We start from the raw sequence: 26,118 nt of genomic DNA, 5'->3' as shown, positions 1-26,118 counted from the left end.
TTTTGAATGTCCAACTGTCTATTTTAACAAGTATTCAATGTTTACTGATGAAGAGTAGTGCAGATTGTTGGAAAAAAAATGCTTTCGCCAGCAGGGAAACGCAGATAGATTATGCTATAAATGACTAGTGCCAGTAAAAATTCACATCAGGCACAGTATGTTGATATGGTATTAGAAGCCATGAGCAGTGACCTAAAATCACAGAAAAGTAGGGATTTCAACAAGGTTAAGGGTTCAAAAGTAGGGTTTCGAGTTAAGTTTTAAAATTATTGCGGTCAGGCGGCCTGGTGGGGTGAGTGGTTAGCACGTCGGCCTCACAGTTCTCGGGTTCTTGGGTTCAAATCCAGGTCGGTCCACCTCAGTGGGGTTTGCATGTTCTCCCTGGGCCTGCATGGGTACTCCACTTTCCTCACACATTCCAAAAACATGCATGGTAGGCTGATTGGACACTCTAAATTGCCCCTAGGTAAGGGTGTGAGTGTGGATGGTTGTCTGTCTCCTTGTGCCCTGTGATCGGCTGAAGATCAATTCAGGGTGTTCCTCGTCTCTGGCCCATAGTTAGCTTGGGTAGGCTCCAGCACCCTAATGAGGATAAGGCGGTTCAGAAAAAGAGAGGTCTCATCCTAGGGTTGAGGTTCTAAAGTAGGCTATCAAACTAGATTTAGGGTTTAAAACCATGGTTAGCCACCTGATGGTGTAGAGCAGGGGTCACGTCATTACCTCAAATGTGCTCCATTGACCAATGGGAGCTTTGCGTTGGCACATCAATATTTAAATGAAAGCTGAATGAATGAACCATGGTTATGCTTCCAAAGTATTTCTAAACTAGACTAAGGGAGCAAAAATAGTGTTTCAAACTCAAGTTTGGGTTTCAATCAGGGTTTTTAAAACCAAAGTTACTGTCCCAATGTAGGGTTTTAAATTAGGGTTTGGGCTCTGAAGTGGGTTATCAAATCCAAGTTGGTGTTAAAAAACAAGGTTAGGACTCTTAATGTGGTTTTAAAAGCAGTGTTAAGGTTTTAAATGACTGTTTCCAACTAAAGCCCATCTTAAAAAAAATAAAATCTAAAAAAATTAAGCGACAAAGCAAAAAACAGATGCAAACATCAGGTTGCGAAAAGTTCAGAAGCAAAAAAATTCAGATGTCTCCACTACAGTCGCTCGCAGATAGAAGAGCTGGAAACTAGCAACAAATGCCCCAGCAAAGCTTAGCTTTCATCATTCGCTGGGCATCACAGTGGAAGTGGTGCAGAGCTAATGTGGCCTGATTAAGCTTTTAATCCTCATTTCCTTGCGACCTGCTGGCCCTGTACCAGGGCAGAAAAGTCAAATGTTCTCTGCTGCTACCTCATAGTAAAGCTGCACTTTTATTAAACTAACCAGGCAGTCTTTCTTTGAAATGCGATAACTGTTGCATTTAGTTTTGTAGTCATTTACGGGACGTTTCTCTTGATGGGAAAAGATCCAAGACACACAAATTATGCTCAGTAGTTTATTTACTTTGAAATACACCAGTGTGACATTATTAATTGAATTTACAGGTGTAAGCTTGAGTAAATTCCAAATAATTATAAAGTCGTAAGCATTTATACACAAAAAAACAAAACAGAGCTTCATTATATTTCTCTTTCTTAAAAGAAAAGATTATTAGTTTTTATTTTTACAAAACAACTATGACAAAAAAATGAATTTAGATAAATACGCAAATGTAACACCAGCAAAAAATAAATAAATGGGAAGTGGAGTTAACGATAATAAAAAAATGTGCTGTTCACAAATATAGATTTCACCCTTGTGGAGAAACAGGGAACATCATGGTTGCCTTCTTTCGCAAAGAGGCAGTTGCCTTATATGGATGGTTTGCTCTCCTGGAACCAAAACGCTTCAGCTACTGGTTTGGAGACAGCGGGGGATGAGGACAATTAGCCCATGCACCTGTACCTCCCGAATTTTGATTTAAATGGACAGCTGTAAAAAAGAAAAAAAAAGAAATATATCAGTTCATACAATTTATTCAGATTAGGTGTCTTGCCTAAATTTCTCCAGGTATGAGACATCACTAATTGGGAATAATTTAAACAATTTTCACTTAATTTACTTTTTTTCAGCATTGATAAATCCACGTTGATTTTGAAGAACAGCAAACTTACATTTATTTATTAATGGTAAATTGGAAAAGTGTCCTTATTTTTCAGTTTTGGCGCTTAAAAATATATAAATTTTTCTTTCTTTGGACTATAATAATAAAAATGTAAGGGGTCTGCACACCAAGTGGAACTTTCTCTTACCTTCCTAGAGCAGGAAGCACCTGCAAATCCACTCTGACATGCGCAGACGTTGGGCTTCACACATCGGCTGCCGTACAAACATTTTTGCTGACAGTGAGCTGAATGACACACAATCAATTGCTAATGTCTTCCATAATTGATCTTTTTTTGTCCCATCACATCTGTTAATATATTGGACGTATCTGCCAAAACTGTGAAATATTGTTTTAAAATTTGAGACAGTTGACCAATACCGAGAGTCCCTCACTGGCGTTTGTCCCCAGAGTGTACCAAATTCTGTCTGAGGTCGTTTGTGGGCTTGATTGAATTAGGTTTGGAGAAAATCCTTACCAGTCAATTAGAGGACAACCACAGTCCATGTCATTTTCTGTCCTCAGCCCAAATCCCTCTCAGTTTGGGTCATCATATTTAGATTTTAATGTGCAAAGTGCTTTGAGCTGTAAATGTGTGGCCCATATTGTGACTGATACTCACGAATGTTGCAAAGCATTCCGTGCCAGCCTGGTGCGCAATGGCAGGTGTTTGGCCCCACGCATTCGGCCCCGTTCAAACATTTTTGCCCACAGATGGCTGCAAGGACATATTGAAAATTTTACTGCTGTGAGTTTCAACTGGCATGAACAAACAGGGTGAACTTAGAGAACTCACGTTTGTCACATGTCTTTCCTCTCCAACCTGACGGACAGTCGCAAACATCCGGACCTACGCATCGGCCGCCATTTAAACAAATGTCCTTGCACACGCCTGAATAGAAGGCAAGGAACAGTGACACCAACATAAATTACTTTTTGTTTTTACACTACTTAACATTTGATACACAATACAGCACAATTAGATTATTTTTACTTAAGTCAAATTGCTGACTTTTACTCTGAACAAAGATATATTGTGTTGAGATACTTATACCCTAGTTGCTTCGGGCTATTACAAACAAGACATGAAAGCAGTGTGAAAAGCCGCTAATGACTGACTTTGTTCACAGAGTCTCCCAGTGTATCCCTGCGGGCACGAACAGATGTTATTCCTCACGCACCGACCACCATTTTTGCAGGGCGGCGTGCAGATGGCTACACAAGAAGGTCATACAATCAGTGGCGTTGCAGCCAAAGAAAAGGTATATCGTAAACTTGATGATCGTACCATTTTGACACTGAGCGCCGTAGAAGCTCCGAGGACACTCACATGTGTTGGGCCGAGTACACATTCCGCCATTCAGACAGAATGGAGTGCAAATAGCTACAGATGGCAAACATCAGCAGAGAGACATGATGGACTTAGTACAGTAATGCTAAAGGTTTGTGGTGTGAAGGAATTTGGTGAAATTAGATACATGACATTCTTGTGGAGCACAAATTTTCACTGAGCTAATGAGTTAACACATGCAGTTTTAAACTCATGCTCATCCATTATCAATGCTCACCTGTCTCACACTGAGGTCCACTCCAGCCAGACTGACACTTGCACTCATCTGGCCCGACACACCAGCCGCCATTGTGACAGTGTTGGCTGCAAATCACTGTGAACAACAACGAAAAAAACACACATCCTATTGAATATGCATAAATAAGCTCCATAACATTAAATCAGAATAGTAAAGATGGACACCAAGAGGTACAATCTGCTCTAAAACCAAGCTCATAATTCAAATACATTCGTTTTTGTAATTCATGTCATTTGTTACTATTAAATTAGAAAAAGGAAACAGATTAAAGTAGCGCTAAACTTACTGGTCTCACATCGTGCTCCAACAAAACCATAAGGGCACGAGCACGTCTGCAATCCTGTGCATGTACCTCCATTTTCACATGTCAACCTGCACATAGCTATGTATTACATGGATTTTGATTAGTGGTAGGAAAGGTCCCAGGATTATTATTTGACCTGAGTGATATAATTAATTTTACCTTCATGACATTTTTCTCCATGAAATCCATTGGGACACTGACACACCCCAGGAGCGATACAAGTTCCCCCATTGACACACCCAGGTTCACAAATTGCTGGGGGAAAAAAAACTGCACTCAGGGTTCACCATATGATCTGTGATGTATTTACTTGGTTGAACATAAGAACTGATCAATAGACTCTTCTTTAGTGCTCTAGAACCTGCATTCAAATGAAGTCAGGTGGTTGTATTAACAAACAAAAACTGAATGCATTGATTTCGCAACCATATTCAACTTTTAATGTGTTGGAAGCAGTGGTGTGCCGTCAGGGCCTTCAATGTCTTCTCTGCAGGCCTAAGAAATATCTGAATCACAGACTGATGTTAATTATATTTTGACCATGAATACTTAAATAATTCCAAATTGTCTGTCATGCCTCCATTCATTGCTTTCGTTGCACTGCTGCATGTAACACTATGTCTCAAATTCATTAGGAAAAGGGCAGTAGTTTAATGTGGGCTCCTTTCTAGTATTCTCACACTTGGAAAATTCTCAGAGGTCATACTTCTTAGAAAGGCAAGTCAACCTGGAGTGTAAATTTTGATTTTACCTGTTTCACAATGCAAACCAGTGTAACCCGCCTTGCACAGACAAATGTTGGGAGCTGCACACTCCATGTTCTGTCCACAGGTTTGTTTGCAAACCGCTTGGAAGATTGAGGCAAAAAAAAGATCATTCTAACAACAGATTCAACTGACCAAACAGATTAATAGGTAAGATCAAACCCACCTCGACATGTCTTTCCATCACCAGTGAACCCTACAGGACAGCGGCCGCAGTGCAAACTACCATCCAATGATGCATTGCACCGGACACCGGGAAAACATGGTCTGTCAGGGCATGGCACAGAGTGTTCTTTACCTGTTACACCACTACTGATCCATGGGTAGATGGAAGATGCGTTTTGTAATAGTGGGGATTGATTTGGAGTTGACCAGGTCAATTCTGCCTCCAGCTTGTCTGCGAATGACTTGGTCTCGGGTAGAGAATAAGACAAAGTTCCAAGAGTCCCCTCAAGAGGCTGCGCCGATTTCAGAGACATCCATGGTTTGGTACGAGTAGACATGATATAGTTGAGAAGGGGATGGGTTGTATGTTTAACCTTTGTTACAAGGCCAGCCTGAGTGATCAGGTGAGGAGAGGGTGGAGTTACTTTAGAGGTTGCGGTTTGTCCAAACAGCTAAAAAAAACACACACACACACATGGAAGAGATGTTCGCTCAAACTGAATCATGGGGATGCAATCATCTACATGAGACTCACTTTTGGGACTGTCACATAGGGTTTCACAAACATCTGAGAGGATGTGGTGTTGTCACTATAGGATGGGGCAATAAAATCACTACTGACTGTTGATGTAATGACATCAACAGTGGCCACCTCCCTCCTTAAGGTGCCACCTCCCCTTCCAACAGCTGAGGCCTGATGTAGTGTGGTATTTTGAGTCACAGACAAGCGTTTGATGCCTCCCCTGGAAGGGAGGGCAGGTAAGTGGGGGCTGATCACTTTGCTACTGCCATGCAGGAATTGGTTGTTTCGGCCTGTTTTCTGCTGATGCAAAAGATATTCGGACGCTGGGGAAACAGAAGACAGCATCGTGACTGATCGTATCTGTTAACAGAAACAGACTCTGTTCTACCTCCATACCAGCCTTAGCACTCCTCATGCATATTCGGCCATTTCCATGAAGCCCAGGTGGGCAGCGGCCACAAACATAGCCAACATGCGGCGGCCGTCTGTTGATGCATTGAACACCAGGAAAGCAGGGTCTGCTGATGCATGTTGCTGTGTCACAGACATGCAGAAAAAAATATGGAGACAAATCTTATCATTTACTGGCCCCACATCTTTCCCTAGATTCTTCCAAATGAAATGTGATGTTCCTTACCCGCAACTGCTTTTGGTGAGATTTGTTTCTCATTTGTTTTGTCAGTGGTGCTGCTGATTGGTGAAGGAGCAACCTGGATTACATCAGGTGTTTGGTTTGTCGTATTTTTTAAAGTGTCACTAGTTTTATGAATCTGTGGGACAGAGCTAATACTAATTCCTGAAGCTCTCCTCCAGGTGGTAGAGTGAGGCCCTGGCTGTTCAAGGGTTTTATCCCTTGCCATGTTCCTACCACCCAGGATTCTCTGTTGCAAAGTAGTTGGGTTCTGCCACCCAACTTCTTTAATCTTGTGGATAGTAGTTATTGAAGCCAGCATGGGAGTGATGGTGGCAGGCCTCATGCTCACTTAAGAAAGGAGACAGATTATGTTTTCAGCAATAATGGGTTTAAAACTTGTGAAATTATGACTGTCCTTACCAATGCATTTGGTACCATTTCCCTTCATTCCTCTGGGACATGGACCACAGTTATAGGAACCATACGTGTTGAAACAGTGGACTCCTGGGTAACAAGGTCTCCACTTACACTCGTCTATATCTTCCTGGCATGTTGTGCCTGCAAAGAAAGGAAACATTAAAAGGAACCACAGAACATCAGATTCAGAATTAAAAGAGTACCTTTCACCCCTTCAGGACAGTTGCAGCTGAATCCACCAACAGTGTTAACGCATGTTCCCACCCCACAGGGTGCCGACAAACATTTGTCTACATCTTCATCACAGAGGTTGCCCTGTTTCCCATTAGGACATTCACAGAGGTACTTTCCACTGCCCACCGGGAAGGTAAAATCAGTGACACATGTACCTCCATTCTGACATCCACATGGCACCACGTGGATCTGTGTGGTAGAAAACCGGTAATGGGAATTCAAGACACATAATCCTACACATTGCTTTCATTATCATCATTGCTACCTGAACCGTGAAGGTGGCTTGAGCATTGCATTCATCTGAAAGCGTGAACACGAATGTTGACAGATGCTGTTCCTCTTTGGGAAATGGAGGCACCTTCCAGATTAGAAGCCCAGCTGGTGAAAGGATCGCACCATTTGGTCCACTGACCAGCTGAAAGAGCAGGGCCGAGCCTTCTGGGTCTGAGGCCGCAAATTGGAAGACAAAGTTCTCTCCGGCAAATGTATGCACTTCACCTTGAGGTTGATGGAATGTCGGCAGCTGGTTAACTGGAACAAATTGTGTTTTGCTCTGAGGGTTTTGCAGTTTTGTTTTTGAAACATCCTTTTAACACCTTCTATATCACACTCAAGCATATCACTGGTTTCCCGTTGAGGGTAAAAAACAGGTTCATGTTGAGAAATCCTAAAAGCTATGGTGTACTATTTGAGGCAAACAGGCCGACCTCACAGTGAGATCAACTATTGTCTTTCAGCGTCAGGAGCAGTGATTGTAGAATATAAGTGTTTTGTTGTCAGAAATGGATGCGAGCAAACCCTTGTTTGCTGCTGATTCTTTAGGCCTGCAGCCACATGAACATCTTACATCTGGTAAATGTTGACATTCCTGCAAGTAGCAACAGAAATCCCCTCTAATAACAGGACTGTGAACATTTGTGAAGTCACAGGACGGTACCTTGGTTGAATGACCAGGTAAATATGGAGGTGTTCGGGTCACAGATCAGGCACGGACTTCCTGGATTTGTGTCTCCTTCTGCAAAGCACATTCCGTCAATGTTACACGTCCGGTCCTGCCAGAGACACATTTGCAAAGAAATCGACAATCAAAAGCTACATTTGTTGGTTTAGCAGCTTGTGGCGAGTTCAGATAGGCTTCTCTGTGCAAATTTGTTCTATAAAACCTCATCCAATAACAACAAGAGTCCTAAAGAATTTTATGGTCACTACCAACTGCTATGCGTAGGGAGAAGAAAAACAGTGACACCACTGAATCACAAAGGTTATTTATGATCAGTTCAAAGAGGACGACCAAGGCATGGTAGTAAGGCTTCCTGTTTATCATATCTTACCTTTAATGTACAGGTTCCTGAGTGAAATGGTGTGCACTCCTGACAAATACCATCATAGATTGTCAGCACCTTGGGTAAACTGTACTGCGAGCCATCATTGGTCACCTGGGGTGAATGGGGTGTTGTGGTGGTGGTTAAAGGCAATCACGTCATAAAACAACTAAGGCAACATCAGCAGTTGTTAGAAGAATAGGTATCTTATACCTTGATTTCCCACCGTGCATATGGTTTATCATCCATCATAAAGTCTTCTGTGCTAATAGCCGCACTGCTCAGCGAGGGCACGCCACAGTCCAATGCCTTAGAACTGAGGAAAGTTGCTTTTGTCCTCTCTTTTTCTCTTGGGAGCCAAACGCCATTCACATTCTACTGAGGCACATGTCCATGTTTAGAGAAAAGAATGTGATCTTCTTAAGCTTTGTCACAGCTTAGCTCAGGTCGTCATACGATAGGTCTGATAAGTTTAACATATTACTATACATCATTTACAGTATAAAACAAAAAAATGTGGCGTGTCATGCTACAAAATTGTGATAAATGGAACAATAGTATGCAAACTGTGTTGCACCACCACCAAATTCAACAAAGAAACCTCAGTGCCACAAGAAAAAATAATACCACATAAAACTATACTAGTAGGGTAATGTCAGTTTAAAACTTAGGGCAGTGGATTTAACAATGAGACCATATGGAGTGTGGTGCTACAAGAAGATGGTTCAGTTGATGTATTTGCCATGTTCCTTCTAGGAGTGAATATTTTATATATGTGTGCTTGCTTTTTCAGTGAATGGTGCATCTTTTATTCCAACTAGGCTGCAGTGTTTATGGCCTTTTTTATTGTGGCAATGGAGATAAAACTAATTTTGGGTAAAAGCTGTTATTTGGGTTAATTACGATCAATACTAAAAAACATTTTGAACTGAACCAATTTGCTTGGTGGTGAAAGTCACTCACTTTAAGTCTGGTAGCCTGGCACCTCAGGTCATCTGACTTGATGAAACCCAGTCCAAAGACCCTTACTTTCTGGCAGTCGGATGCTCTGAGGTCACAGAGGCCACTGTTTTCTAAATCACTTACTTCTACTGGATGGCCTGTCCCAATGTAAGAACAGAAAATATGTTTCAGCAAGGCACATTCAAAAAAGTCAATTTCAAATACTATGGTAATAAAATACACTCACCAATAGTTAAGCTGCAGTCGTACAAGCTGAAACCTTTGTGACACTGGCAACCAAACTCTGTGCACTCCCCATGTCCGTTGCAGTAATTCGGGCATCGCAGTGCTTTTACCACGTCCCCTGCTCGCCCTGAAAGACTGCGCGACCCGCTTTCTTTCTGGGCTCGATTGGCTAACAGCCTCCTCTCACACTCATTCTCGAGGTAGGGCAGCATTGCATCTTCCCATGTCAGATCATCTTTTAACTGCAGGTCCAAGATGCAGAGATTCACAGCCTCTTCTAGGCGACGTCCCAGCAGCTCACGGCATACAGTGCCAACTGTAGAGTTGGATAAAGCTACATGGCACACCTCCAGCGCTTTGCCAGAAGACAGGCCACTTGGTGTCGGCCATCGAGGTTGCACTTCTGGCCGCACTTTAATAAGATGATCCCCTGGGAAGTAGTAGGCAAGGTGCTCCAGGTCAACCTGACTGATGCTTTGAGAAGTTGCCTGGAAGTTAGACATTGCCTGCCTCTTTTTTCTTTCATCTCTGAACTCTTCATCATTATGGTAATGAGACGCTCTTTCCACTAAGAATGGACTAGAGGACATGCTCAGGGTGCTTCCTTCTCTCTCTGGACTCTTTATATATTCCAATGTGGTGTCCACTGAGGGGAAGAAATTTGTAAAATCTACATCATCCTGTGCAATGCAGTTTGTGTGAGTGGATGGACCAGCCAACTGTTCCGCTGCTCCATGAAGAGAACTGTATCCTTTTTGGCACCGGCAGAAAGGTCTTCTTTCCTCATGTCTCAAGCCTGGAGATGTTTGATCAAATAAACTTTCTCCAGGAGCTATCCTAACCCCAAACAAACATATGTGAGTAAAAACAAAAACCAACAAAAAAACCCCAACAACCAACAACCAAAGTTCTCACCTCCAGTCCTCTATGAATGCATGCAAGTCATCATGGACGCCCTTGTAGCCATGGATGTCATTATTGATATTGTGATCAAAGGTGCCACAAAGGCCTTGCGTGTTTCCATAGTCAACACTTGGTGCCCGGACAGACAAGCTCATCCCCCAGTCACCAACATCAGCTCGGACAAAGGCCCCGGAGGGAAAAATCATCTGCAAGAAGAGTGGAAGCAGCTAATTCTACTCCTGAGAAAACATTACCAAAAATGTGTAAGCTATAGATAGATTAGAAGGAATGGATACCTACGGTAACCTTCTTTCCCTGTTGATATTCCAGCACTCGGAGACGACGGCCATTGCCGTGCTTTCCGCCAAAGACTTTCACTGTAATCTTTGGCCTGGTTTCCTGCAGTTGGCCATTGCACATGTCAATGATGGCGACATCATTACCTTCTCGTGCTGCTACGCCACAGTTGCAAGCAACTGTGCGATGTCGGCTGCCGCAGTCCCACTGCCGAGAGTGGACCTCAAATTCCCTAATCAAGCTTCGATACAATATGAAGGTGCCAGTCTGCTGGTTGTCATAGTGCCTGCACAAGGATGTGATAGGACGCTGGTAAATGTGACTTTTGATAGGTTCTCTCTGTTCCTCAAATACCTTCCATCCAGTGTAATTACATGCGGGTCTGTCAGTGAGTAGCAGATGGAGGTGGGAACGTCCCGAACTGTGACCTACGTGCAGATAAAGAACAAAGACAAACGGGGATGGTTTACTGAATGACATTTTGACCCCCGACTTTGATGTTGTCATGAAAAACAGACAAAGATTGTCTCAGAACGAACAAGAAGCCAAAACAGAATGTAATGATCATATAATAATCACATTCTGCCCCTTACCTTTCTGACTCACAAACAGTGATCATAATGTGTTCATGTAAACAGAGAATCATATTCTAGAGCTAAGCACTAACCATATATTAAACTTGGTCTTCTTCATTAAACTTTTGACCTTCCATGATCCCACAACATTCTTAATGGACCTCTTCCCTCACTTTGAAGAACATCTGGGGTCTCCTCAAGATCTTTGAAGGGTCCCCAGTAATTCAACTGCACACACCCCTTAAAGTATCAATGGTCTGCATTTTTTCCATAGAATTTCAAATGGTTCCCAGATGTCTTTAAAACATCTGTCGATAACAATAATGCCTGTGACATGATTTTCCCAAAATGCCCAAATGATCTAGAGTTGAAGAACACTTTCCACCCATAATTTTATTTTTGTATTGTTGTCGTCATACCCAAATGCTTTCTGTCTCTGCCATTTTGATGTAATGGAATTCCTGAACAACTGAAAAACCTTTGAACATAAGTACTCATAAAGAAAGTGAATAGTCTAAATGCAATGTTTTATTTATCCAATGTATCATGAAGAAATACTTACTTTTAGAGACTTTGGAATGTAGCTCCTCCACAGTTGTGGAGCACCATGTTCAGGCATCAAGCTTATCAAACTAATCCGGTTTCCGTCACGTGTGAAATCCGTGACAGCGGTGATGAAGAATGACGCCTGGCCACAGCTTCCCACGCTGCAGGCCGTAGAACTTAGCTGCACCTGACAAGTGGACACCACCACATTGGGGACCTCGTGTCCATGGTCATCTACAGACACATGAGCAAAGAGGAACAGAGGGTGATTTTTTTTGTTGGGGGGTGCGTCAACTAACAAAAAATGTGCTGATACGTGAGGAAGGAATGTAACATCATAGTCACGTCATTGTGAAGAAAGAAAACGTTCCTTTTAAAATCTTTATTGTGATCCCCTAATTGGCCAATTTACCAGAAATGCAGAATGAAAGTGACTAAGACGGTATATAACGTAGAGAAAATGGAGTTACCTGTGTTGGTTGTTCAGTCACTGCTTATTATGTAAGATTGTAAGATTCCCTCAAGCGTCATCATTATTTAATATGTTGTTGATTTTATCTCTCACCTAGGTCGTGCACACCCAGAACCAGAGGAATTCCACACTGGTTGACACTGTAACAAGGGAGAGGAACTGTACTGTAGAGTTTGACTTCATGCTCCTCGCCATTCTCCGCTATGTGGAGCGACTCTACAGAAAACTGGAGAAAAGACGCATAACAAGGTATGTTTCATGGCTGCCTTCCCTTCACAGCAGCGTGTCTGTTCACCTTCAGTCCGGCGTAGAAACCCTCGCTCTCCTTAGAAGTAGATCTACTATTGGTGACATTGACTTGATATGTTGAAACACTACATGAGAACTGCAAGAAAAACATCAACAATCTCTGACTTGTATCGTCTCAACTTGCGTTTTTTTCTAGGACCAGACAATATGTTTGTCATCTTTCAAAACATTCCCTCACCAGCACATTGACAACATTAAACTGACCTTTGACCCTGCTCCCCAATGAGTTTACGAAAGGAAGGGCCTCTGGGAGCAACCCCTTCGGATCATTTTGCAGGGACAACTAATCCCACCCCATAGCCCAAATAAGGCAGTATGGCGGTGCACAGCTGTGCGCCAGAAAGCTAGGAGTATGATCTCACTTCAGTGTCATTTTTTTTTCATATTTCCTGGCAGCAAGTAATTGGCTCAGGATTTTAACAGATAAACGCATTATCATGTTATCAGCAACAGTGTGCATAATGCTAAAAGATGTTTCCTGTCTCCTTAACGGAGACAAATGTGAGAGGCATGGTTTGTGAAAAGCATGTCACCACTCGTCCAATTGACTGACGAGAAGATTGTAACCTTGCAAATAGTACTGCCCGATTTTAATGTTTAAAGCAGGGGGTCGAAATGTTTTTGTTTTCTTCTGCAAAAGGTTCTATGTATTTAGGAAAATTAAATACCTTTTAATACCTTTGGACGTATTATTTTAAATTAACATGTACTGTCCATAAAAAATGAATGAATGAATAGTTAAAGCCAGCGAATGCCATAGAGTATGTCACAAAAGGGAGTATTGTCCCCCTAACTATCTCAAATAAAACTACAGACTATTATTCTTCTACGCTGACAAAGAACAGGAAAAGTTTGTTGAAATTTCATCTCAATGATGATAATAAACAAACACATTTTATATAGTGAATGAAAAGGGCTGGTCTCTAGACGCATTTGTCTCACATGTAATAACTTTGTTAACCAGGGCAAAAACCCACCAAAGGATTCAATTATATCTAGCAATGATTACCGTCTCTCCTAGCCTGAAGTGAACACCGTCCATCTCCACCAGAGAGAAATGCTTCAAAGTAGATTCCTGACGAATCTCAGCCTTCATGCTAGGGCTGATGTGCCGTGCCCAAACCACGTGAAAGCCTAGTCGTTCATTGTATGGTGGCGGGATGAAGGAGCACCTCAAGTGGACGCTGTGACCAACTAGCTCTGAGCTGATGAGCGGTCGTGACAGCAACGATGGCAGCGCAGCTTGTTTAAGCAAGGAGGCAATTTCACAATTAAGAACAGAAACTAGGGTTGACCTTGACAAGTTATTCTGCTCAAGTTAGTTTACCTCTGCACAGACCGTTGACCTCCACCTCACCCCGTAGGCAGAACCTGGGCGGTGAAGCTGGAGCAACTGAGCAACAGACAGAATTGGGTCATATTCACTACAAAACATACTACAAAACATATTCACTTAAAAAAAGGTAGAGTATTATGCCCCAACTACCTTGGGCGCAGTATCCCATACATCCTTGAGTGGGCTGTAGATAGTAGATCAGGAAGTCGCCACAGTTGCGTATTGTGATGGGGATGCGGAAGAGGCAGCAGTCTTTGGTGCTGCCATGAAAAAACTGCCATGTGGCGCAGGCCGTCAACTTGAGTACTTCGCCAGGCCGCGGTAAAGACCTGTCCTTCAGTGAGAGCCACACAGGTGCCTGCGTCCCACAACGGTTCATCTACGCAAGGCAGTGATGAAAAAAAAGTAGAAAGGGTGCTGAGATTCATGTACCAAGTTGTGTCAGTTTCTTTTGATCTTTCTTTCTTCTTATATTGATAGTAATGCTGTTATTTAAACATCCAGAGAGTATTTTGAAGACATGTTTTCACTCCTACCCTTGCTGTTGTGCGATTTCTGTTGTTGTGCCAATAGCACTTGTCGCTCAACTCCTCTATCCTGTTGCAATTCTCTATCTACATGCTATCATTATCTACATTTTCATCCTTAGAAAACCCACTTAACCAAGGCTGATGGTTGTTCTCGAGGTCTTGCCTTTTTTTGGAGATCTTTTTTTTACCTAAAGGGAATTTTTGGGTGCCTCTGGTGCCAGGTACTTGCTCATGTGGTATTTTCTAACCATTTTATTAGGTATTAATAATTTACTAATGTGTTAAGTGACTCAGTTTACGTTTAATGGGAATTGTCGGCAAAAATAATTGACTGGACTAGACCCGAACCCAAAAGGAGATACACCAATTTGAATATACCTCAACGCAGGTGGTCGGCATCTCGGCTGGTTTGTTGTTGAGCTTGAATCGGTACCAGCCAGGTGCCAGAGAGTGGTCGCAGATCAGGTCCTGGATAGCGGTGTTCTGGATCTCAGTGGAGTCAAAGGTGATGCTGCGGTAAGGGTTCCGCAATGTACGATGGCCTCCTGGGTAACATTCTTGCACTGAAGACGAATTGAGGGTTATTTTGTTTTGTTTTGTGCTTGATCAGATTACCAACTCCGATGATTCTACACTGCAGATGGAGTTGTTGTTTTTTTGGTCTTTAGATCAACAAGGACATCCTTAAAGTTATCTGTCAAACAGTATTAAATAAAGTTAATCCCCTACTGACTATTTTGTCCGCATTTGGTTTGAAGGGACTGTGGAACATCTGAATTTTGGCTCATTTCTTTGCCCAACTAAACTCAATGCAGCTTTGCTTACCTTTTGTCTCACGCAATTCATTTCAAAGTCTGTCTTTGGCTTGAGAACTAAATCTTTTGGGACTTAAACAGAACATGATAGGGAAATGTAGTAGATACTACTATAGCTGTGAGTTTCCAGACCATTTTATTCCTGCCTGATAGTACATGCTAGTAGGGTCAATAACAAGTTGAGGTCGTAATCTAAACTAAGAGAACACGATGTTCTTTAACCTTCTTCAAGAAAAAAAAAACGTGTTGCCTTCCTTATGGAGCAAAAAAACATAGAATTTAGGGGGATTGGCTGAGTTATTTATTGCCGAACAAAACAGCCACTCAAAAGCTGACTTGCTGAGAGGTTAAAGGTCGTTCAAACAGGCATGTCAGATGAGAGACAATGGTCGAGATTTTGGCTCCCGGCTAAACTACCTGAATTGGTGGTTTAATGAGTTTACAAAGTCCCGGGGCACGGGGGCTGCTTAGTCGGCCCCTGTGGAGTAAAAGAGGGCAAAGAGTATGAGTTTGGGGGGCCCTGCTGCCCAGATGTGCTCCTCCAGTTACTTAGAAAACAAGATTATTATCTTGGAGCGTGCCCTTAGAACAACTGTGGTTTTAATTTCTCCACCCCGAAGATCCATCAGTCAGGAACACTTAACAGGGTTTAAAATGCTTGAAAAATATTCACTTTAGAGCTTTTTACTTTACGATGGTTGACATTAAATTTTACTTTACTACTCCATGCTTTGATGTGTCACAGGGGGTGGAAAGGATGTGAGTAAGAAGGCTATGTGACTTGTGATGTTTTGTGGTGAGAAACAACAAAGCAGAGTTAAAATATCAAGGCTGAAAAAAAACATAAACAGAGAATTGTGTAGTGTTAAGTGAAAGTTCAAATTAGAATATAGGAGATATTTGCAGCCTCCCATGCTTTATGTTTTTGACAAAATAAATGAAAATATTTTCATATTGTATTTTTATGAGAGAAATCGTGACATCTACAGTGTGTTAAGCACTCATCCTGGTGATCTTTCATTATTGACACTTAAAAAAAATAAAAATAGTAAGATTCTGTGCAATTGTGTATATATATTTTCCCAAAATAAGAAAGCCTACCGTTGGGTGCAACAGATTGCATTTAATTTAAACGCAAAGTGATTTTTTTTTTGTGGCTATTCTCAAACGATGGTGCTCCAAACTTCACAGAAAATTGCGCAAAATAGGATAGGATTGGAAATCTACTTACCATACTGCGCAAACATCGGAGTTGCAAGTAGCAACAGTAACAAATCAAACTCACAAACGTACAATTGAGTCCTCATTTCTGCGTCGGAAAAACAACAGGCTGCATTCAGTTACGCGGTCCCTCGCCAAAGTCGCAAAAACCGATGGAGCGACGATCTTGAGGATGAACTTTGCGCACCGCAACTTAAGGGCAGTTGCGTTATTGCTTCGCTCGTGCGTAAAATGTGCAAAAAGCGGACGAGTTGGGGGGAGTGGGGGAGGATCCTCATGACAAAACAGTCACCCACTCCTAAATGAAGTGATAGGATGGATGATAAACAAGGTGAAACCACACAACTGGTTGCGGTGAAATCACAGAGCAGAGAAGGGAAGCAGGTGTGTATTCACCTAGTCATTGACGCTAAGAGTCGTGAGAAAATCTCCAAATACTATATTTTTTAAGGCTCTATTGACATCTGGGTTACTGTCAAAATAGTTTTGTATTCTGTAGTTTGGAATTCATATCATATATTATCAAGTAAATGTCTAATACTTTATTATTATATATATTTTTTACCATATGGAAATTTGTTTTTTTTCATTGTGGAGTAAAAAAAACATTTAAAGCATGTTAATATTTTATGAGAAAAGGAATTGCTGCCACTGCGTGGTTATGTGCGTGAAGTGCTTCTACTCGAGAGAGGTCTCTGCTCCTATGACAAAAAACATTTTAAAAAATTGAATGCATATTGATTTCCCAAGTTTACTATATAAAGACATTTAATGGTCGGAAACACACGCAGCTTTAAAATATTTTCATTAAAGTGATTCACAATGAAAGTGACATTTAGTGTGTGAAATATTCCATTCACAAGACACAAAAACATTCTCTTTCTAGTTGCCCTGAAGCAAAATACAGTGATCCCTCGGTTGTCGCGGTTAATGGGGACCGGGACCACCCGCCATAAGCGAATTTCCGCGAAGTAGGAATGCCCCTTCAAAAATGCTTTATTATGCTTAATTTTATTTATTTATTTTTTTTTATTTTTTTTACCCACCTCCTGGCTGTTTACAGTCCACCATATAGAATACAGGTAGAGAGAGTGAAATTCATGTTATAACAAAAAAAATCTGTAAAATATGTTGTCTCAATGTAATATTTTTATTTTTATTCCCCCCCCCCCCCCCCCCCCTCCAAAAAAAAACCCCGCGAAACTCTGAATCCGGGGTGGCTGAACCGCAAAGTAGCGAGGGGCCAGTGTATAACTTTAACTGTTGAACAAGGGATTCGTAATATGATCAAAATACATACTTACTTTCATTTCTAGGCTACCATTGATGGTGCTAGATGACCTAACTCACTAATATGGATTCATCCATACATATTGAAATAATGTTATAGTTTCACGAATGTGCTTTTTTTGGATGAGCTGTACACATTTCAAGTGACGCTTCTGTCATATGACTTTCAACAGCTGGTATTTACATAGGTTAGCTATACTTTTAGCCATTTAATGCATGGCCAGTTTATTCTTGCTCCCCACTGTCGCTGATATACAAGAATAATGAAATGAAGTTAAATCAGTAATTTTACACTGGACACCTGATGATTTCACAGCAGATAAAGGAAAAATAACTGGAATAGCTTGTCTAGCAATTACTTTCATTGACAAGAAGCAGATCTGTGGGCCTATCAATGCATATGTCTTAGGCCAAATTGAGGAATGATTAACTAGAGAGTACGCTTCTGAGGTGAAAGACCATCTATGGATCAGACGATTGGCTGTCAGCAGAGGAGGAACAGCTGCAAACTGTAAGTTACAACATTATGGCTATCAATTTTCCTATATATTTACTCACTCAACATTTTATTCATTTGATTTGGCCTCAATATTTTTTTCATAACAACTGATTCATGCAGTACTTGGCACTATGCACAAGCCTCTTTCACAATTAAGTTACTTTAAACTGCTGGAGAAAGTACTCTGCAAGGGAAAAAGATATGAATTAACAGATGATAGTTTTTTTCTAAATTAACAAAGCCAATGACAGAATTTTTGACAAAGTTGATTACTTAACCTGTCAAGTCTTAAAGATATGCCCCAAATTAGCGTGATTCTGTGTGGAGTTTGCGGGTTCCCTAAACCTCATTAGGTTTAGGGTTAGTTTTAGGGTTAGGTTAAGGGTTAGGGTTTACGTTTAGCGTTAGGTTTAGGGTTAGGGTTAGGTTTATGGTTAGGTTTAGGGTTAGGGTTAGGTTTATGGTTAGGTTTTGATTTAGATTTAGGTTTAGGTTTAGGCTTAGGTTTACCCCTGGACTACACCCTAGACTGGTGAGGGTCGAACCCACGCTGCCCCACATCAACTTAACCCTGAGTACAATTGTAAGATTTAAATAATTGACAATTGGCGTGGATTTGATCAAATCCATGAGTAAACCCACCTGGTATTTCATCGATTACACTTACAAAACATAATATCTAAATGTTCAGATTACTATTATTTTGTTACTTGCTCTAGCACCCCACAGCCTCTCCCAGCCAACTGCTGGCAGAAGGCGGGGCAAACCCGGATATGGTTGCCAGCCAATTGCCAGGACACAGAAACAAACAACCATTGACACTCACACTCATACCTAGGGGCAATTTATAGTGTCCAATCAGCCTACCATGCATGTCTTTGGAATGTGGGAGGGAACCAGAGTACCTGTAGAAAACCCTTGTGGGCCCAGGGAGAACATTAAAACTCCATACAGGTGGACCGACCTGATTTTGAACCCAGGTCCCCCACTGTGAGGCTGACGCGCTCATCCACCGGGCCACATATATAAATATTTACAATACTATTATCATTCATTCAATCTGTGTTAGATCTACTGTGTAAGTGTGTGCTTATTTGTGTGGACTCACAGAGGCACCGCAATGGACCAGTTCACTGGCTTGACTGCAAAAGAAACTGTGGAGCAGGTCGCCACCTTGCTTGGTTGCCCTACGACCTCTGAGTGGGTGGCTGCTTTCTTGGATGACTCTGACGAGTTAAGACCCCTCAGGGACAACTTTTTGGTCCCGAAAATAGCAGATTTACCTCCCTGTGAGTGGATGCATTTTACAATTTAATAGTATGATTTTATATCTTGGAGATTCCCATTTTCCATTCTAAGCAGACAGCAGTAATGTCAATTTTAGAAGATGTTGGAACGCATAGGTGTGATAGTGTTGGTGTGACCCACAGCGGATCTGTCCCTGGTGGATGGCACCAAAGACTGCATCTATATGGTGGGCAACTCGCTGGGTTTACAACCCAAAATGGCCAAGAAATACCTCGAGGAGGAGCTGGACAAGTGGGCTAAAACGTACTTCAACTCAATTATGCCACAATAATGAAAAACATTGGAACTTTTTTGACAAAATTTGTGTTTGATTATCAGGGGTGTGCACGGCCACATGGATGGGTCACGACCTTGGGCCTGGGCTGAGAACAACTTAGAGGAGCTCATGGGAAGAGTTGTCGGTAACACAAGATGAAATTTGATATATATATATATATATATATATATATATATATATATATATATATATATATATATATATATATATATATATATATATATATATATATATATATATATATATATATATATATATATATATATATATATATATATATATATATATATATATATATATATATATATATATATATATATATATATATATATATATATATATATATATATATATATATATATATATATATATAAATATATACAGTAATACATGATTCATCACGGTTAACAGGTTAAAAAAACAGGCGAATAACTGCAATGTTGGGGTAATGTATTTATGGTGTTTATTTAATACTATCTGGGATTTTAATACCTTCTATGTGGAGAGGTAGATACTGCCCTCTTGTGAGAAGTGAAATATTATCCAATTGTGACTCCTTCCTCTATTTCACGTTTGTATTATCTTGATGACGAGGCCACAACGTTTTTGGTGATGGATGATGCACACACTATTAACATCTAAATCTCAATGTGGTCAATCGGCGATAGTCGATCTACAAAGTGGCGAGGTATTACAGCAGGGGTCGAGATCCTTCTTGACATCTGAGAGAGGTTCAAACAATTCAGATTTCCAAAAGTTATTCATTGAGAGTCCTACTTAAAATATAAAAGAAAACAATACACGAATGTGTGCAATTTTTTGGGCAATTTCTCCACTTTTTACATTGTTACACTGTTGCTGATCCTAGAGGATCAATATGAGTATGCATGAAGAACAGTGTAATGAATAAAAATAAGAATAAAGTGGCGCTAGAAGTAGTTTTAACGCCACAATGCCGACATGACGCTTCCTACTGGTGCGTTTGAGACTCAGCTCTCACCAGCAGTTTCCATATTTTACATCACAGGTTGGCGGAGAGCCATATGCACCCATCAAAAGAGCAACTTCTGGCTCCCGAGCCATAGGTTCCCTACCCCTGTATTACAGTAATGTGTATTTTGATAAAAATTTAACAACTTGCGTTACACTCCTAATAATTTGATGCACACTCTTCATTGATATCTCTCAACTCCTTTCAGGTCATTAGTATGACTGTAGTATGTATTAGTTTTTGTCTGGCGAGTATGCATTTTTTTGGACTGCTGGGCTCCAGCACCTCCATTATCCTTGTGAGGATGAAGTGGTTCAAAAAATGAATGAATGTCTTTGGAGATTATTAGTTAGACTTCTTAACTGATGATGATCATCTGCATAGGTTGAATTAAGGCAGCTGAAATCTTTTTGTTTATTGAAGATATTTTTTTTCACTTTTAAAACACAGATGGTGTGTGATGTCTGTGGTGTGTTTTTTTTATTTCAGGAGCGCAACCGGAAGAGGTGGCACTCATGAATGGACTGACTGTCAATTTACACCTGCTAATGGTGCGAGACTACATATAATCACTGATGTAAAAATGAGAGTGTTCCTTGGTAACATATGGCTTTTTTTTTAATAGCTTTCCTTCTACCAACCCACAGCTACACGGCACAAGATAATTCTGGAAGACAAAGCCTTCCCTTCGGATCAAGTAAGTACATTTTACTGTCACTCTTCAGTTAAATGTTGACTTTGAATAATGCCAAATGCTTCCTTTAGTAATTTGATAAAAATGTTATGATTCTACCCTTTTTTGCCAGTATGCTGTCGAGTCTCAGATACGACTACGAGGATTTGACCCCGAGGAGAGCATGTTGTTGCTCAAGCCAAGAACTGTATGTCTGAAGGGCCAAAGTAGGATTCGTGTAGATTTTATTTCATCGTGAACTAGGACAAATAACATACAAAATACACATTTAGCCTACAAATATCAGCTGGTGTAAACCCTTGTCACAATATCAAACCAATCGTCTTATTCAGTACACAGGGCCCCGCTAAAACTACATCACGTTAAATCGGGTATCAGCTTTCTTTAAAAGGATATTAAGTAAAACATCTTCCAACAATCTATCTTCCAGGCCACTTACGTACACGAGGGGTGCGGTGGGGGCGCTGGAGCCTATTCCAGCTAACAATGGGCATGTGGGTTACAGCCTGAATTGGTTGCTAGCCAAGTTTTATTTAATTGAACTTTGAATTAGAACACATTTGCAACTAGATAATATGATTTAAATATGAAGCAGAAGAGGTGATTGCATTTTGTGGTTAACTATCAAAGGGCAAAATTGGATTTGGTTGCTTAAGCGGGTGTCTTCACTCTCAGAATGCTTCTAGTTATTTGTGTTTTCACACAAAGAACATAGAAAACAATAATTTGTGAAAAAATGGTAACAAGTAAATTTGATATCCAGGGAGAAGAGACTCTACGAACAGAGGACATCCTGGACATGATTGAGAAAGAAAGTGCCTCTGTGGCTTTAGTGATGCTCAGTGGCGTTCAATACTTCACAGGTCAGCTTTTCAACATGGCCGCTATCACCAAGGCTGCACAGAATAAGGTGAGATGAACGTACTACAATCGGCATCCAATATATGTGCCACCTGATGGTGTAGGGCCTAAACTTTGCGGCCCGGGGGCCACATTGACTTTAAAAATTTGACAGATGGGCCGGGTCAGCACAAGATACGATACATATAAAAAAGTGCATCCGTTAACAGTACATATGAAACATAAACAGAAAAAAAAGACTAAAGTATTAACATACTCATCACTCTGCATTGAAGTAAAAAGTATAAAGTACAAAGTAAAGTAAAAAGGAATGTATAAAGACATACTAAAATGTAATTTAAAAAAAGATAGAGGGGCTGTAAAACACAAAAAAACATAAGGGTGGACAGAGTTACTGCCACTGGCTGGCTTCTGCGTGACGGCGCCATCTTGGGGGAAAGAACAAAACATTATTTGGAGAATGTCGGCAGGCCGGATTAAAAGGCCTCGCGGCCTGGATGTGGCCCACGGGCTGTAGTTTACCCATGCCTGGTGTAGGCCCTAGGGGTTCACTCGCCTGACTTCAGGACAAGCAGGTGCAGGCTTGAATCCCACTAGTGGTGGTAAGATTGTGAGCGCGAATAGTCATCTATCTACTGGCGACCAGTCAAGGGTGTAATCTGCCTTTCTTTCAAAGTCAGCTGGAATTGGCTCCAGGAGTTCCTGAAACCCTTTAGAGGATGCGTTGGTACAGGAGATGAATTTATGAATGAATGAAAGAAAGAAAGAAAGAACGAACGAAGATATATGTATGCTAACTGCAAATAATGTTTCTCTCAAGGGCTGCATGGTTGGCTTCGACCTAGCCCACGCAGTAGGAAATGTTGATCTGAAGCTGCACGAGTGGGGAGTGGACTTTGCTTGCTGGTGCTCTTACAAGGTCACCAGTCATGAACACACACTTATGAGACATAGAGACACCAAAGTGTCCGCCGAGTGTGTTTTGATATATTTGTGTTCATATTTCTTCAGTATTTAAACTCTGGTTGTGGTGGGATCGCTGGAGCATTTATCCACGAGAAACATCAATACACTGTCAAACCTGCGTAAGTACAGTGACTTGTTATCATGGAGCAATTATCCGTACCACTTAATGGCCCATTTTCATTCTATAGAAATCCACTTCTACAGAAATGTGTTCCCTTTTTTGTTGACCGGCATAATTTATCTATTACTAAATTGTGATACACACAAATTCCAACCTTATTTTATTAGTATAATAGCTACCACAGTGACACATTGTTATATGCTTGCAGGCTGACTGGATGGTGGGGACATGATTTGAAAACCCGATTCCATATGAACAATGGTAATAAAAAAAACTTTCTTCCACAAATGTATGCAATACTGCTATCTTGTGGTTTTAATGTACATAGCATGCAACACAAATACTATAAGCATATGGCCGTTTTAATTTGAATGTCCTGAAAATTAATGAACTCAAAAGGGATAAAATTAGCAACGGGAACACGATGCTCATCTTTTAAATATGGCTCATCAATCTTTATCTGTGAACACATTTTATTTTTTTTAAAAATGCATCCCCCTTAGAGGCATGACATGCATTACACAGTTCCAAAATTAAAAATTCTTCCTTCTTGTGTGTGCTCAGTGTTGGAATTGCAGCCTGGAATCAAAGGCTTTAGACTCTCCAACCAGCCCGTTCTCCTTGTGTGTCCCTTGCAAGCGAGTTTGGAGGTAATGCGGCTTAATTGGTCTGGTCATTTAAAGTTTGTGTCAATTTCAGTAGCCTGTATGAAAGGCAACCCTCAAATGATGTCCCTGACAACACCATTTTTGTTGATAAAAACATTTTTTGTTTTGCAGGTTTTTGACATGACCAGCATGCAGGCGCTACGCAGAAAGTCTGTGCTTCTAACGGGATACTTAGAGTATTTAATTGGCCATTACTATAGCAAGGATCCTAATAACCCTCATAAACCCTATGTCCATATCATCACACCATCTGACCCGGAGCAGAGAGGCTGCCAATTGTCATTCTGGTTCTCCGTGCCAATCCAGAAAGTCTTCCAAGAACTGGAAAAGAGGGGTGTGGCTGTGAGTTGCTTTTAATCCTAATTAAATTATAGGGCAGTGAAAACCTGTTGAATGCAGGGAACAGAGTGCAAATCCAGTGCAATTGGTGAAAATATAAAATAAACACACACACACACACACACACACACACACACACACACACACACACACACACACACACACACACACACACACACACACACACACACACACACACACACACACACACACACACACACACACACACACACACACACACACACACACACACACACACACACACACACACACACACACACACACACACACACACACACACACACACACACACACACACACACACACACACACACACACACACACACACACACACACACACACACACACACACACACACACCTAAATATACACACATAGAGAAAATCAATTGCCACTCCTTTTTAAATGTAAGAAAACTGCATAGTGGTCACTGAAAAAATACACTTTTTTTCTGGCAAATACATTGACTCCACAATAAACAGTTTGGTCTTCATTCTCTTAAAAAAAATCAAACTGTTTGCTTTTTTTTTCCTTTCAGTGTGACATGCGACAGCCCAGTGTGTTGCGCATTGCGCCGGTGCCACTTTACAACTCTTTTAGTGATGTCCATCGCTTCATCGAGACTTTGGGGGAAGCAATTGCAACCAGTGAGTCACGCAAAACCAGCCTCATTCAGTCCAATAATGACTTTTTGGGTTACAAATAGAATCTCGGAGCATTTGTTTGTACTTTTTAAAAATGTTTGGGCGTGACAATACATACTGGTCACAGCAATGGCTGATCATTCAAATTCTAACTGTAGATGAGATAAGTTTAACCGCTTGCTGATGACATTTTTTAGGTTGACAGCCTGCAGCATATTTATTTGTGCTTCTATACTATCTGTAAAACATTTTTTTTTAAATTACATTGTATGAATAAACAAAATGATACCGCGAGAGTTGTATCATCTATCTAGATGGAAACTGTAAATCGTATGTGGTGTCTTGGACTTCTGATTCACCTTGATCAGACACAAACAGAAGCTGACAGTTGGTGTGTGTATATTTGCATGTGCCACACTCTCATAGTGTTAATAGGTCAAGTCACCTTGGTGTGTGCAAGCTTGTCATGTTCAAGTATCCTGAAGACACTGTCAAACAGGATTGATTTCTTCGGCCTCTCACAGCTGATGCCTCCATTTGTGTCAACTTGTCATTTCACTCAGGTGAGCTGTAAATATCACCTCCACAAACACGACCCAAATTATTATATGTACTTACATTTTATTCAAACACCTGGTACTATAATTTGCTAAATATATAATGCTTTCAATATCATGTTCAGGGTGGCCCAGCGGCTGAATGGTTAGTGTGCCGGCCTCACAGTGGGGGAACTGGGTTCAAATCCAGATCAGTCCACCTGTGTGGAGTTTGCATGTTCTCCCCTAGCCTGCCTTGGTTTTCTCCGGGCACTCTGGTTTCCTCCCGCATTCCAAAGACATGCATGGTAGGATGATTGGACACTCTAAATTGCCCTCTAGGTAAGAGTGTGAGCGTTAATGGTTGTCGGGTTGTCCCCCGCCTATGGCTGAAAGTCAGGTGGAATAGGCTCCAGCACCTCCTGCGACTCTAGTGAGGATAAAGCATTTCAGAAAATGAGATGAGATGAGCTATTATGTTCAGTCCATTTAAAAAGGTGCATACAATCATACATGGCTGCTGAATGTCTGCCAGTTGTCCAGGAGAGGGCAGCTCAACACCACGTCATAACCTACGAGTGAATCTCTGACCCTTAGCCCCATGTGGGAGGGTCACAAT

At 41.1% G+C, this 26,118-nt stretch overlaps 2 protein-coding genes across 3 annotated transcripts; one reads left to right on the top strand and one right to left on the bottom strand.

The window, feature by feature from the left end:
- Nucleotides 1–1,478: 1,478 nt before the first annotated feature.
- On the bottom strand, nt 1,479–16,488 carry LOC144203707 (von Willebrand factor D and EGF domain-containing protein). 2 transcript variants are annotated; one of them, XM_077727276.1, is made up of 33 exons: nt 16,295–16,488; nt 14,627–14,811; nt 13,869–14,097; nt 13,710–13,775; nt 13,392–13,624; nt 12,369–12,458; nt 12,167–12,299; nt 11,618–11,835; nt 10,835–10,908; nt 10,484–10,766; nt 10,196–10,389; nt 9,282–10,117; nt 9,056–9,192; nt 8,306–8,467; nt 8,102–8,206; nt 7,708–7,822; nt 7,036–7,301; nt 6,740–6,959; nt 6,540–6,677; nt 6,123–6,467; nt 5,882–6,019; nt 5,498–5,808; nt 4,964–5,414; nt 4,785–4,880; nt 4,193–4,288; nt 4,016–4,111; nt 3,709–3,804; nt 3,429–3,524; nt 3,260–3,355; nt 2,937–3,032; nt 2,763–2,858; nt 2,289–2,386; nt 1,479–1,968 (listed from the first exon to the last, which is right to left on the bottom strand). In XM_077727276.1, the coding sequence occupies exons 1-33, from the start codon at nt 16,368–16,370 to the stop codon at nt 1,957–1,959; spliced, it is 5,883 nt and encodes a 1,960-aa protein (XP_077583402.1). In that variant the 5' UTR covers nt 16,371–16,488; the 3' UTR covers nt 1,479–1,956. The 2 variants fall into 2 exon arrangements, with proteins under 2 accessions (XP_077583402.1, XP_077583411.1); XM_077727285.1 differs by lacking the exon at nt 2,289–2,386.
- Nucleotides 16,489–18,056: 1,568 nt separating this feature from the next.
- Nucleotides 18,057–25,169, top strand: kynu (kynureninase). The gene is made up of 14 exons (XM_077722806.1): nt 18,057–18,085; nt 19,184–19,362; nt 19,504–19,624; nt 19,700–19,782; nt 21,139–21,200; nt 21,275–21,346; nt 21,456–21,530; nt 22,107–22,253; nt 23,025–23,123; nt 23,216–23,289; nt 23,500–23,552; nt 23,856–23,941; nt 24,071–24,301; nt 24,858–25,169. The coding sequence occupies exons 2-14, from the start codon at nt 19,194–19,196 to the stop codon at nt 25,023–25,025; spliced, it is 1,440 nt and encodes a 479-aa protein (XP_077578932.1). The 5' UTR covers nt 18,057–18,085; nt 19,184–19,193; the 3' UTR covers nt 25,026–25,169.
- Nucleotides 25,170–26,118: the final 949 nt, after the last annotated feature.

This window comes from Stigmatopora nigra, chromosome 1, assembly GCF_051989575.1.
Source record: "Stigmatopora nigra isolate UIUO_SnigA chromosome 1, RoL_Snig_1.1, whole genome shotgun sequence".
NCBI lineage: Eukaryota > Metazoa > Chordata > Actinopteri > Syngnathiformes > Syngnathidae > Stigmatopora > Stigmatopora nigra.
This window is presented reverse-complemented; position numbering and strand designations above follow the sequence as displayed.